Source organism: Apodemus sylvaticus, chromosome 5, assembly GCF_947179515.1.
Source record: "Apodemus sylvaticus chromosome 5, mApoSyl1.1, whole genome shotgun sequence".
NCBI lineage: Eukaryota > Metazoa > Chordata > Mammalia > Rodentia > Muridae > Apodemus > Apodemus sylvaticus.
The window spans coordinates 13,961,091-13,976,256 of record NC_067476.1 but is presented as its reverse complement, the minus strand read 5'-3'; the positions used below and the strand labels follow the sequence as shown (position 1 = coordinate 13,976,256).

General features: G+C 45.9%; 1 protein-coding gene across 1 annotated transcript in view; it reads left to right on the top strand.

Moving 5' to 3' along the window:
• LOC127685284 (complement C5) overlaps positions 1–14,042 on the top strand; it is a 79,566-nt gene extending 65,524 nt beyond the window's left edge. Inside the window, exons 33-41 of the mRNA XM_052182292.1 lie at positions 26–83; positions 5,350–5,452; positions 5,780–5,854; positions 5,960–6,065; positions 7,140–7,223; positions 7,891–7,980; positions 10,810–10,893; positions 12,304–12,442; positions 13,551–14,042. Coding sequence (XP_052038252.1) covers positions 26–83; positions 5,350–5,452; positions 5,780–5,854; positions 5,960–6,065; positions 7,140–7,223; positions 7,891–7,980; positions 10,810–10,893; positions 12,304–12,442; positions 13,551–13,689 — 878 coding nt within the window. The 3' untranslated portion in view covers positions 13,690–14,042. The remainder of the gene's footprint in view (positions 1–25; positions 84–5,349; positions 5,453–5,779; positions 5,855–5,959; positions 6,066–7,139; positions 7,224–7,890; positions 7,981–10,809; positions 10,894–12,303; positions 12,443–13,550) is intronic.
• The last annotated feature ends 1,124 nt before the right edge of the window (positions 14,043–15,166 follow it).

Below are 15,166 nucleotides of genomic sequence, written 5' to 3'. Positions count from 1 at the left end.
GTTTGTGTGTTTCTTTGTCTGCCAGCATCCCGCTTCCCCAGCTACAGTGACTCCGGACACAAGCGCATAGTAGCCTGTGCCAGGTGAGCCCAGGTCCACAGCGTGGAGTGGGTGGGGCTTCTGAGGTCTGGCTTTTGCTGCTGCACCCTCAATTTGGGCCTTTGAACATATCCAGGAATATTTGATTGCTCATTTTTGGTGATGGTTGCCGTGGTGGTTGGTTGGTTGGTTTTGGAGGGTTTGGTTTGGTTTTGTTTTGTTGGTTTGTTTGTTTTGTTTTGTTGTTTGGTTTGGTTTGGTTTTTGGTTTTTGGTTTTTCGAGACAGAGTTTCTCTGTGTAGCCCTGGCTGTCCTGGAACTCACTCTGTAGACCAGGCTGGCCTCAAACTAAGAAATCCACCTGCCTCAGCCTCCCAAGTGCTGGGATTAAAGGCGTGCCACCACCTGGCTTTTGTTGGCCTTTCAAGACAAGGTTTCTCTGTATAGCCCTGGCTATCTTGGAACTCACTCTAGACCAGGCTGGCCTCCAGTTCAGAGATCCACCTGCCTCAGCCTCCTGAGTGCTGGGTATGCCGCCACCGCCTGGCCAGCTGTTTGTTTTTAAGTGTAGAATACAGCAGGAATTCTTAATAGCTGCTTACTCTATCTAGAAGGCCGCTCCGGGATTGCTCCTATGTCATCTCTCCTGGGTTGTTTGTTTGTTTGTTTGTTTTTGTCTTATTATGATTCAAACAGTATATATAATAACCTTTGATAATCTTTCAGAATGGTAGAGATCTTTTATAATTATTAGGGAAAGAAAATACAGAAGGTTGCTTGTATGTGGATCATGTCCTCAGGGGGAAAATATCTCATTCACCAGCAAGACCATCCTTACAGTGGGCTGCTCTCAGCTCAGGCTGCAAATTCAGGTCAGAAACTTCAGAAACACCCAAAGCTCAGGCCCCATCTGATGCTGCTAGCACTGAGAACTGTTGATGTCAAACCATGTGCTGGCTAAACTCAAAGCCCTAAGCTGGTTGCTCTCTTAGTTTCCTGTGGCTGCTAGGCAGTGTCCTGGCTCACTCTGAATTAGAGCCTGGTCATCCTTACGCCTTCTCTGCTCTCCTTCATCTTCCTTATAAAGTGTCTTGTGAGTCCAGTGAATGCCTGCAAATAATACACACACACACACATACACAGAGCACACACCACACACACACACACACAAGTGCATACACACACACACTGAGCACACACCACAGACACACTAACACAGCACACATCATACACACACACAGAGCATACAACACAGACACACACACACCACACACACAAAGCACACACACAAACACACAAGTGCATACATACACATAGAGCATATACCACAGACACATGCACGCAACACACATCATACACAGAGAGAGAGAGCACACCACACACACCACACAAAGCACACATACACACACACACATACCACACAAAACACACACACACCAATCCTGAATCAAGTCACATGTATAAAGCCCTATTACCGTACAACATCATCACAGGTCAGCAGATTAGGATGTGAGCATCTTTGGAGTCAATGAGTCTGCTCGCTGTGGCCTCCTTCCTAGTGTGTCTGTAAAGTGTGCCCTGGTTTTGAAACACACACACTTCTGGGTTTAGTGAGCATAGAGTGAACTGTTAGTGGCAAAGTCAGGGCTAGAACACAAACTCTTTCATCGCCTCTCAGACCCATCTGCCACGTCCTGTCTCCCTGAGTCTTATCAATAACAGGTGAAACCCAAATCATATTTGCTGGCTATACATACCTGTAATCATATATGACATGTCTAATGTGTACTCGATTCTAAGTGGAGGGACTTTGATGGTGACCTAGGAATTCCTGCTGTAGAAATACAAGCTGACATCCAAGGACATGAAGTGACCTGCCACAGTCTCCATTAGAGGCCTAAGCAAGGCCTTGTGAGTCCAGTGAATGCCTCCAAATAACATACACACACACACACACACACATACACAGAGCACACACCACAGACACACGCATGCAACACATCATACACAGAGCACATACCACAGACACACACACACAAATACACATGCACACACACTGAGCACACACCACACATCATACACACACAGAGAGAGAGCACACACCACAGACACACACATGCAACACATCATACACAGAGCACACACACACACAAACACACAAGTGCATACACACACATACACAGAGCATATGCCACAGACACTGGTGCCCACTCAATTCAGTATCTGATACACCTCTCTCAGTCTTTATACTGTAAGACAGTTAGTCCCAAGAAATACCCGCTCCTCCTCAGCTGATTCTCAGCTCTTTCATTTGTCTGCATTTTGTTACCACCTAGGCTCCATTTCCTGGCAGGAAGCCCTCCCTCCCTCCTTAATGCCTCCCTCCCTCCCTTCCTCCTTTCCTCTCTCTCTCCCTCCTTCCTTCTCTCCTAACTTCCTCCTCCTCCCTCCTTAACTTCTTCCTTCCTCCTTCCCTTTGCCCCTCCTCCCTCCCTCCTTCCTTCTTTCCTAACTTCCTTCTTCCCTTCCAGCTTCTGTACTTCCGCCCTTGGCAGTTTTGCCCTCTGTTTCTTCTCAAACCTTTTTCACCCAGTGTCTGTCCTCCGAGGTCACCTCCCTCCCTCCCGGTAGCTCTCCTCCAGCTAACTGCCATCTCTCCTCTCTACTACTCAGGTGCCAGAGACAGGGCAACGCCACAGCTCTCTCTGAAACCTATAAGACAAGTCACAGTGAGGTCTAAGCAAGCATCTGGGGAGAGCTAGGATCAGCACACAGGACCCGAGAGGAGACATCTGGAGCTGGGGGGGGGACACTCTGGGATAAGGGGTGATGCACTTGAGGGTATCCCACTGTGGGGGGGGGGAACACTCAAATAATCCTCAGCAGAGCAGTTCATTCTCTGGACCTTTCCTGTAAAGTGTACCTGGACTGTCCTACCTCTGAGTTTCTGCCAGTTTTGATTGTCCCCAACCCTGCTGTACACAAAAAAAGTGCTTTCAAAAGTCATTCTTGTGACATTTTTGACAAGATGCCTAATGCCAACGGTCAACATACAAAAGAAGAATACACGGCATGTCTCCTGGGGGGTTCCCTTGGTTGGGTTTGGGAGTTTTGTTTTAATGTTTACTTTATTTATTTATTCATTTATTTATTTATTTATTTGCTTATTTATTTTATGGATTAGGGACAGAGGGTTTTAAAAAGGGCAGGTAAAAGTTGCTTTTGGTTCTGTGACACTGAAGTTTGGTTGGATAGATTCCAAAGTAACTACGCAGTCCTTATTCATCAAAGACATTCTTTGCCTTCAAATATTCTCTCCTAATTAAAAAATTGCCAGCACAGGCTCGTGTTCAGTGGTCTTTTTAATTTAGTTTTCTTTCTTTCTTCTTTCTTCCTTTCTTTTCTTTCTTTCTTTCTTTCTTTCTTTCCTTTCTTTCTTTCCTACATCTTGTTAGACTCATAAGAAAAGCGGAGGGGGCTGGAAGGTTTTTCATTTCTACAACAAAATGCCTCTGGGGAAGATTGCTGACTTTGGCACAAGCAAAGGCTTCTTGAAGGAAGGATTTCTGTTCCACGATTGAAACGGTTCCCATGGCAACCAGTCATCAAGCTCCACTGACCTTTTCACAGATACTCCCCACCCTGGAGTCCTTTTGCATCCTGCAGAAGTAGTATTTGCATGTGTGAGCCGGAAATCCCTGCTTCCTGGACCTATTTAAGGGGATGCTGAGATGCCCCTTCTAAGTGGCTCCTTTGGTGGGGTTGGACTTACATTTTTATGAGTCAGGGATTATTTTTAGTGCCTTTATTTATTGTGGTAAATGAGATATTTTTAGATTCCTAATAAGAGCTGTTTTGTGTGCTCTGCTTGGGGAGGCTGAGGAAAAGATACACTTCAGCCTCTGTTGTCCCCTAGTCACCTGCTTCCCAAGACGGCCCCTTAGGGTGAAATCAGTTGTGAACTAACTCTTCATCCTGCTCTCCTGGGCCGGAGCTCCAGCATGCAGATGCTTTTGTCTCTCCTGAGGTGAGGCTGGAGCCAGGGTCACCTGGTGTCACTGGCGCTCTCTCTCCCAGCTTCTCCTACCTCCGCCCCAGGCCCCTTTCTCCTCAGTGCTCTGACTCAGCCTGCTGGTGGCTCTGAGCATCTGCCCTCCAAGCCCAAGAGTCAGAAAGAAGGTTTAAAACACATGTTCATACTCCTGGAAAATAAGAAAATGATTTGTGGACATTGCTCAGCAAGACTGGACATGACCCAGATTGACTGATCCTCTTTCAGAGAGAGAGAGAGGGAGAGAGACAGAGAGAGAGACAGAGAGACAGAGAGAGAGACAGAGAGACAGAGAGAGAGACAGAGAGAGAGACAGAGAGACAGAGACAGAAAGACAGAGAGACAGAGAGACAGAGAGAGACAGAGAGACAAGACAAAGAGACAGAGAGACAGAGACAGAGACACAGAGAGACAGAGACAAAATGAAGGAATAAATGAATGAATGAATGAATTTCAATCTTACCCACTTTGCTTCTTCAAACTAGTCAAATTCCTAGACAACAGTCTTTGGAGAGTTTTTTTTTCCCATGGGGTACCCATGCCCGAGAACCTAGAAAACAGACAAGAGTAAAGGAAAGAAGAAATATAACCAAGCACAATCTGACAGACACAAGAAGGAACTGCTGACACATTAGTTCTTGGGGTTAGAGCTAGTTTTAGGGCTTGTGTTAGGGTTTCAAGTCTCTTTCTGCTATACAACTAATATTTTACCTTGGAAGTAGTCTATTAGAAAAACTAGGATAAAAAGCGAGCCGCCTGGATTCATACACTGCTCTGCATGAACCAGCCGTATAACCCTGAGTGCATGCCAGACTCTGCCTCAGTTTCTTCGTCTGTTGTCATGGAGTGCATGATTTCTATGCTCCAGACGGGCAGTGGGGTAGGATTGTTCCTTAAGGAAAGCGTTAAGATAGACAGCTCCAAGACCTCATGCAGCTCTAAAGCTCTCAGGGTCTGACCCATATACCTTAATACACAGAACCAAGTGTAAATTTTAAAAGCTGGTAACAGGTGTAGTGGCACACGCCTTTAATCTCAGCACTTAGGGAGGCAGGGGCAGGCAGATCTTGGTGAGTTTGAGGCTAGCCTGGTCTACATAGGTAGGTAGCTTCAGGACAGCGAATGGCTACATAATGAGACCCCGTCTCAAAAAAATATAAATAAGTAAAGTCTGCTAAGTAACAGGGCCTTTTCTTAAAGAGTCTTATCATTTATTTAATCCATCTCTGGATTGTTAATCAAGCTCTGATTTATTTTAGCTACAAGCCCAGCAAGGAGGAGTCAGCATCAGGGTCCTCCCATGCGGTAATGGATATATCACTGCCGACTGGAATCGGAGCAAACCAAGAAGATTTACGTGCTGCAAGTGTTTGCTTTGAGATGTCCTGAATGCTTGGGTTTCTTTCCTATGTTGTTTTATGGGCAAACTTCTATTCTTTTACTTCAATATCTCACTCTCATACAACCACCCAAAACATTCTTTCTAAAGCAAATATGTAACTGTGATTTGACTTATGAAAATGAAGCAGGAGCACGCACAGTGATGCTCTCAGTCCAGACTGAGGAACCGTCCTTCCTCTCAGAGTAGTGGGCTATGGCGCGGCTTAATATTCTATCAACAGGGAAGTGTAATTAAACACAAATATTAGAAAAGTAAATTCAAGCTCCCCTCCCCACTTTCTTCCTTAGCTTGTGGAAGGAGTGGATCAACTCCTAACTGATTACCAGATCAAAGATGGCCATGTCATTCTGCAACTGAATTCGGTAAGCTCCGCCTCCGCACCTTAGCACCACATCCTCACCTCACCTCTGAAGCATCAGGAGTACCTCTTCCCGTGCCTTCCTTAAAACCTTCACTTTATCGAGCAGATCCCCTCCAGAGAGTTCCTTTGTGTCCGGTTCCGGATATTTGAACTTTTCCAAGTTGGCTTTCTGAGTCCTGCTACCTTCACGGTGTACGAGTATCATAGACCAGGTAACTGGCTCTGATCTGCTCTACAGTTTTCCAGAATATTCTGCTGCCATCTTCCTGTGACTTAGAACTGCAAGGAGGCCCTCACATCTTGCAGACTACATTTCTTAGTGTGTAACTCAGGAAGCCCATCCTGTACACTCATTTTAAGTTCTTCATTCGACTTCATTCGTAGCGACTTTGCTAATCAACCCAATCAGCTTGCATTTCGGCTTCTTCCTTTTTTTGCCTAACCGGACTGTGTCACCCTCAACCTTAAAATGCTTTGCCTCAGGTTCCTTCGTGGTAGTCACTGCCTGTATCCCTTGAACCTCTCCTCTCTAGAGAAGCCTCATTACTACTCCAATTTTTTCATCAGAAAGACCCCCCACCCTTTCTGTATTCTCACAGTTGGCACAAATCAACAGTTGCCACCTTGCACTGAAATTATATGGTGTTATGCCATTCCCGCCAGTCCCTGACATATGGTCATGTTCATGCCCTTAGTATGTACCGTAGCATCAAGCACATGTGAACTCAGTTCTGCTCCTTCTGAGATGGGGAGGGATCACACACAGCTTTTTTCTACTTTGGGCAGTTCTGTTTGTTAGAAAATCCTTAAGTGGAGCAAATGATGACCCTAGTTTTAACCTCTGAAATCACATAGAACACAGCTAGTCTCTCTTCACCTACATACACATGTATGTGTGTGTATGTATATATCACACGTCTCTCAAATATGTGCATGTGTGTGTGTGTTTGTGTGTGCGTACATGCATGCATGCCTGCTCATCAAGCGAAATAATTATAATTCCCTTTAAAGACCCTGGAGTAATATAATTTACTTTCTTCCCATTCTTTGAAGCATATAATACCTTCATTCTAAGAAATAGCTAATGAACAGTAAAATTCTGAGCACAGAGGCAAATAGCAAAGGGGGAGGGGTTTTCTTCAGGATAGCCCATTCATAATTTAACCTTCTTGGGCCTTGAGCCCTTTCAGAGACCATCTCTGAGGCCCTTTATAAGAGACCCAATGGCCAATAAATACTGTGTTTCAGCCCAACCACTTCCTGTAACCATGTCTCCGTCCTCACAGAGAAGCAGTGCACCATGATTTACAGCACTTCCGACACCAGGCTTCAGAGAGTCTGTGAAGGAGCAGCTTGCAAATGTGTTGAAGGTAAGCGCCTGCTCAGTCTGTCTTTGCGGGTCTGAGGGTTGAACTGGGAAGCGGTTTTGTCAAACGATCCTTTCTCCGAAAGTAGATAGTAATTGCAGCTGAGCTATAATTGCAGCTGACTGAAAAGTAACCATTCCTTAGCGCTCAAACACCTGGATGGGACACTGTTCAAGAATGGACCAAGGCCACCCAGATGGTTGTTGGGGTCCAGGGGACACATGTGCTCTCCTTTTTACTTTCACCTACTTTTTTTTTTTTGCAAAGAACACTAGCCAAAGAGAACAGAGGCAGAACTTGGCCCCCAGGTCTTTTCCTCTCTCTTTTAATTCTGGGGAATCATTTTATGTTCCATTAGGCTCTGAAAATGGAAAGTTACTCCCCACTCCCTTCCTTTGAAGGAAGACTGTGCATTTCTGAAGAGCTGGCCATGGAACCAAGAACTTATGTAATCATAAGTCATATGTTCAAGACTTTGGTCAGCTGGTTTCACTTTCCTTTTGCAGTGTTTCATTTCAGAGAAGGGAAGAAAATGGGCAGGTCTTAGGAATATGGCGTTTGTATGAAAGGTCTCAGCTTGTCTCGGGGCTCAGTAGAGACGGCTCACTCCCACAGAGAACGCCTGCTTCAGTCGACTAGCCTAACTCTCACCCTTCTCCACACCATCCAGCTGACTGTGGGCACCTGCAGGCGGAACTGGACCTGGCCATCTCTGCAGACACCAGGAAAGAAAGAGCCTGTAAGCCAGAGATTGCTTATGGTGAGTGCAGATGTTCAACAGAGCTCCTTTAAATATGAGATGTCATCAGTGCATGTTCAATTAGAGAGATGAGACACTGCACACTGGTGGCACCACAAGGATGTCACACTCCTCTGGGTCCCTTGTTTGAATAGGAGTACTATACTTCTTCCAGGAAAGCTTTAGAAAAAAACCACAGAAGTTGGGACTTAAGGCGTGGCTCAGTGGTTAGGCATGTGCAAATGCTCTTCCATAGAGGCTGAGTTTTAAAACCCCTGGTTTTCCACGAATGCCCCAATTCCCCAATAACAATTTGGAGGGTTATTTATTTATGAATAAATGCCTAGACCATAAGCTTTGGCTCCTTCCCTGACTAGTTGGTAAGTTCTATAATCTGTTTAAACTATTCTGTCTTCTGCCTCTCCTCCATTTCATTTCCAATTTCCTCAGAGTCTGGGATGAATCTCTCACCTCTGACTATCTCCCAGAGTTCCAGTCTCTCTACCGGAACTCCCGCCTACTTCCTGCCTTTTGCTAATAGGCCATCAGATTTTTATTGACAGATGGTGTTTCCACGCAGTACACAAGAGATTGTCCCTACAGAGTTTAGTCCCCAGCACCCATGTTGAGCAACTCACAACTGCCTGTAACTCCATCTCCAGAGATCCAGCCCGTGGCCTCCATGAGCACCTGTATACCTGTGCATAAACTATTGGGCTCTGAGAATCGTTGCACAAACCACTCAAACAACAATCTCAGTCAAATAGGATGACTTATTGATGACCACAGCCCAAGACTGATTGATCGATCGATCATCAGGGCCATTTTCCAGGCTTGGGAGCTAAACCTTGAGTCAGGCTCCTGTAGGACTTTTTAAGCCTGAGCTCTACAAGCATCTGTGCCAAGTTATCCCACCAATCACGATTTAGGGATGGGGTCTTCCTTAGGAACACGTCTTTTTTGTACACTTATCCTTCTCCCACTGGTTGGGGTACTCAACTGTGGCCTTGTCTAACATTCATGTCTTGTCTACCAGGAAGGGACTTGTCTACCATTCCTTTCTTAACTTGTCAAGCAGGATGTCAGTTTCCTACACACATGTCTCTTTCTGCCAAGTAGGATGTCAGTTCCCAGGGAGGTCTTGGGAACTTAAACTTTACTTGACCCCTACTCAAGATGGAAGTCTTATTCTAAATAAGTGCAGGTGCATCTCTTATGTTGGGGTCCATCCCAGGGGAAGGTTATAAAAGCAAATACCATAAAAGCTTACACACAGGTGCAGGGAGTGCTACTGTATGGTTGGCTCAAGTCCAAGCTTATTGTGGAAACTATACAACCAGTTCTACTGACTTCCACCGTGACTTCCAACAGTGACTGGTTTCCAACGTCACAGAATATAGCAGGATGTGTAATCAACGTGGGCATGAGAAAATCTCCTAGTAACAACAGAAACAGCTTATGAGAAAGTTTCCTTATAACGTTAGTAACAGCAGGAAGTGGCAAGTTTGCCAAATAAGTTACCTAGGCCTTAATATTTCATCTAGGTCTCTTTTTTAAGATTTATTTATTTCATTTATATAAGTACACTATTTTACTTATATGAGTACATATAAGTACTTACACTGTAGTTGTCAGACACACGAGAAGAGGGCATTAGATCCTGTTACAGACGATCGTGAGCCACCATGTGGTTGCTGGGAATTGAACTCAGGACCTCTGGAAGAGCAATCAGTGCTCTTAACCCTGAACCATCTCTCCACTCTCCCATCTAAGTTTTAATAATTTACCCAGACCCTAACACAAACCTAACAGAGACACACAGATAATTTTAAAATATTTTAAATTTTTAAAATAAAATAAAATTTAAAATACACATAATTTTTAAAAAAAAATTAAGAAAGAGATAGACAGAGATAGAGAGGGAGAGAAAAGCCACAGTCTTAAGATTTCATCTGTGTGTTCTTACAGTGGAGCAGTAGATAGAGCAGGGGATGGGGAAAAGGGTTACTACTTTAAATTTCTCTTTAAAGCAAAGAAGACTACTAAATGATTTTTGATATGTATGGAGTTACTATCTGTGCCTGAGGCTCTCCTTATTTCTCATGGTCCGGAGCTCAGATCTAAGTTTCCATGCACAGCAGTGACTGTCTCAAGTCCCTGAGAGAATTAAGTCCTTGTGTTGTCTTGGATGAGACTGGCCACCATAGGCTCATATATTTGAATACTTGGTCCACAGTCGGTAGACATGTTTGGGATGGAGATGTCTCACTGGGGATGGACTCCAATCTCTCTCTCTCTCTCTCTCTCTCTCTCTCTCTCTCTCTCTCTCTCTCTCTCTCTCTCTCTGCCTCCACCTGGGTCGAGATACTAGCTCTCAGCCGTTCTGTCGTCTTGAGCTCTGCCGTCATGAGCCCTAACTCTCTGAAGCCATAGGCTGTTCTCTCTGCTATGAGTTGCCTTGATCAATGTATCTAATCACATCAAGGACATTAAATGTTTGCTCAAGGCCATGAGGTGCATAGGAAATGGGAAGATATTTACCAAATAACGTAAGTGACCCTGGTCCTGATGTAGGTACCATTGCTCTCTATGGAATCTTATCAGTACAGTTACTGACGTCAGAATGACTTTGGATTCTTTCTATATTTCTTTCCTTGGAATTCGTCATTTTTTTTAAATCTGGTGAATTGGCTGAGGGGGGTTGGGAAGATCCTTGGAATGAGTGAGAGCTACTCCGGGGTACCCTTGACAGCTGCTGTCTTTGTGTCTCACCTGATGGACGGCAAAGCCCCAGCCTCCACTGTGGGTGGCACTGGCTGTGTTCATCTCACCCTGGTTTGTTTCTGCCAGCTTATAAGGTGAAGATCACATCAGCCGCCGAAGAAAACGTCTTTGTCAAGTACACTGCAACTCTTCTGGATATTTACAAAACAGGTGAGAACTTCCTTCCCCTTCAACCGTGAAAAGCAGGCATTGAATCAGACCCCGAGGAGATGACTTAGCACAGGAGCAGAGGGCTCACCTTCGTGAAGCTTCTGTTTCTCATTGAATCCTCTTATCACAGACCTCAACAAATGCTCTGTATGTCAGCAAAAGTCATAACCACCTTCGCCTTCAGTGTTCCCGCTTCAAGTTACTTAAAGTGCCTTTTAAGTCACATTTATTCATGTGTGCATGTGCGCATATCTATGGAATGCGTGGGGGAAGTCGGAGGGCAACTTGCAGGAGCTGGTTCTCTCCCTCCACCATGTGGCACCTGGGCATCGAGCTCAGGTCATCCCGCTTGGAACCAAGTACCTGTCCCCGCTGAGCCATGCTGCTGGCCTTAAAACACGCTTAAAATGGAATAAGGGACTTATTAAATGACTTAAGCTTATCACCCTATTGATGTCTTCCAAACAGCCAATCTCTCATTTCAGTGAATATGAATTCTCCAGTAGGTGTGATTTTGAGTCTGAATTGTAATGCATTTTTATTGGCATGTATCTTCTTGGTAAATTCTGTCAAGAATTTCAAGTCAGAAAACACTTTGTTCTTGGAGAGGGACAAAGGGAGAGAGGAGGAGGGAGGAGGAGGAAAGGGAGGGGAAGATTAGATTGAGCTATAAAGATATAAAAGAAGTGGGGGGAGGGGGCGGCACTGGGCTACAGTGCTAGAATGTTTCCCTAACCTGTAGAAGACTCCAGATTCAGTCTCTGTTACTATTACAACGGAAGTGAACAGGGCGGGCTCAGCTGATACTCTGAGATGTGAAGGTTAAATACGACTTAAACACACGTGAAACTCACAGGCCAAACATGGGGAAGCCTGCGTTCAGGGCAGTAGTATCAAGTCACGGTTACTTCTGAGTCCCTTAGGAATGCCAACGTTATCTTCCCTTACATTTTTGATCCCTTCACATCATATGGCTTTCTAGAAAGCTGACCACCGCCAGCTACCAAATACTTTGTTGATCAGGGAAATAACACGAATAGATAACTAGTGCACAGCCCTTGAACAGTGGTCCTGGGTCTTTGAGAAGCTGCACCACTCCTCAGCTCTCGCTTTGCTCTCTGCACTTCCCCGGGTTTAAGGGAATAATAGCCCATTCAGTCTCCCTACTAGTTCTGCAGTAACAATGAGTCAGCGCTCAGAGGAGGAAGTACACATCAGTGGCCAGAGCCACACGGTGGGAACCAGCACGGCTGGGCCTTAACCCGGACAGTCTGGCTCCAGAGTCTCAGTCAACCACAGGAGTAGAACACCTTCAGCAATACTCACCTCCCTGAGGATCAGAGCAGCTCAAGAGAGGTCATAACTAAGATTAGTGTGACTGTGATAACCTGCCTTGTGTGTGTGTCTCAGGGGAAGCCACTGCTGAGAAGGACTCTGAGGTCACCTTCATTAAAAAGATGAGCTGTACCAACGCCGGCCTCGTGAAAGGGAAGCAGTATTTAATCATGGGCAAAGAGGCTCTGCAGATCAAACACAATTTCAGTTTCAAGTAAGTCACCAGCATTGACCTCCTCTCTGGCTTGACTGTCTTTTACTCTTAACTACATTCATGACCCATTGGTAATTTCAACCAATGAACCATTAGGAGTGTAAAAGAAGTACCTTGAATTTCAAACGAAGGATTATTGGCCACTATCACAGTACCCAAAGCCTTGACTGAGGGATCAGCCATCAAGAGCATGATAGGAATTGAGAGTACATGTACATATCCTCTGGCCACCAGCCTGCTCTCTCATATGCAAAGAGTTCTAATGTTTAAATATGTATCTTATTATCTGTAAAGAGCTGGCCTTGTGAGCTGAGGTGACAGCTTCGTCAGTGCAGAACTGATGTCAATGACAAGAACCCACATCAAAACAAAAAAATAAAAACAAAAGCAGGCATGTGGGTCTAGAAAGATGGCTCTGTGATGGAAAGCACAGGCTGTTCTTTCAGAGGCTCCAGGTTCGACTCCCAGCACCCATATAATGGCTTACAATAACCTGGAACTCCAACTCCAGGGGAGTGTATGCTCTCTTCTGGGCTCCGCAGGCACCAGCCATCATGTATGGTGCACAAATATACAGGCAGACAAAACAGCCACACACATTAAATTAATAATAAATAATCTGTTTTTTTAAAAAAAAAAAAAAAAGACAAACAGGCTTAGTGGTGCACACTTGTAACCTCAGCGCTGGAGAGACAGACAGGTGGGTCCCTGGGGCGTATGTGTCAGGCCACCTCTCCTGCTGGCAAGTTCTAGGCCAGTAAGAGGCTTTGTCTCAAAAATAAAATAAAATTGTAGATCGTGAATGAGGAAAAGCACCCAAGTTTGGCCTCTGGCTTCCATGTGAACACACACACACACACACACACATCACACACACACACACATCACACACACACATCACACACACACACCACACACACACATCACACACACACATACACATACACACACACATCTCACACACACACACATCACACATACACATACACACACACATACACACACACACACACACACATCACATACACACACACACACACATTACCATCATGTATGGAACACTTCTGCGCTGTTACTAAGCAACGCTGTCTCCCTTTTGCCTTGCTAGGTATATATACCCTCTAGATTCCTCCACCTGGATTGAATATTGGCCCACAGACACAACGTGTCCATCTTGTCAAGCATTTGTAGCTAATCTGGACAACTTTGCTGAAGACATCTTTTTAAACGGCTGTGAAAATGCCTGAGGACGTTCCACTTCGTGGCCTTCCGAGGACTCCTCCTGGTGGCTTTGCTCCTCCTCCTGGGAGCCAGGCTGGCTTGGAAACCGGTTCATCCTAGAATCCCTAAGCACAAGCTGAAGAGTTATGACTTCGTGAAATGCTATAGCCTTGTGGGGAGGTGAAGACAGGTTCCCCCAAGGCTATTGGCCATCAGCACCAGTAAACTGGAACACGTCTGTAAAGTTAGCAGTCAGGGGTGTTTGTTGGGGCCCGGAAGAAGAGACCCACTGAAATTGTAGCCTCTCATCAAAACATGGAAGCTGGAAAGAAAAACACCCAGGACAGAAAATGCCATAAAAGCTTGACTTTGCTCTCAACTGTATTGAAAATGGTGTTATTTCCTGCTGCCTCCGCTTCAGGCACACGGAGGGATGAGACGGGCCTGTCAGTAGAGGACCCTGACCCCGGTAGGCCACCCCCAGTGCCCTGGCCTCCTGAGCGGGCAGGGGAGTTGCTCCCTCTCCTGCTTTCTCTGTGCCCCTGACAGGAAAGCCTTCTGCTCTCCCAGCTGCCTCTCCCTCTCAGTATCCATTTCCCCAGAAACTTACTCTTGCCAGTAATGGCTCCACCAGAAGGCAGACCCCAGCGCAGAAGCCCAGTGAAAGGAAACCAAGACTCAGGAGACTGTCGCTCTGGCCCGGACCTAGTCTCTCTTGGATCCCCAGTCTGTGCTGTATACAAATGACTTATGTAGAGGTTAGATTTCAAGTGACGTTCCATGTCGCACTTCAGGTCTCAGGAGTTCGTGTCGATATCCCCATTCAGCAGCTGGAGAGTCTCACAAAGTGCAGGGACACTCATAATCATCATCTTAGAGTTGCCAAAATGGAGGCTCTAAAACATAAAACAAAACCCCAGGGTCTCCCAGGTCCACACTCCCCGCAGCCCACCGCTTGCACGGCTTGATTTTCGCAGAGGAAAGCAGAAGTAACCAGACTTTCTTAAGCATAGGCTAACTAGTCGCCCTGAATTAACGTAAGAAATGTGTAAACAGGTCAGCCAACTGGGGACCAAGGGCAAAGGGAATCTGCCTTTCACCACCACGGCTGTGAAACTGGCGACGACATGTAGCATTACTGGCACGGACTTTTCTACTTCCAGGAACTTCTGGTATCACAGCCCACACTGCACAGAGTGCGGCCACAATGCCAGGCAAGAGTGGAAGGGCTCCAGCTAAGGGCGCCTGCGCAGGGCTCCAGCTAAGGGCGCATGCGCGGGGTTCCTGCCTCGACTTGCTGATCGGTCCAGGGATAGAGGGGCTCTGCTCCCCTGGCACAGGCCTACAAGATGTTAGGCTCTGTCCCCAAGTGTGGCGGCACCTAAACCTGACCACAGTCACCAGATGAAGCCGTAAATACAGCTGAACTGTTTGTTGATCAAGCCGTAAATACAGCTGAACTGTCAGCTCCTCCCCCACCCCCACCGCACCTTCTGAGCACAC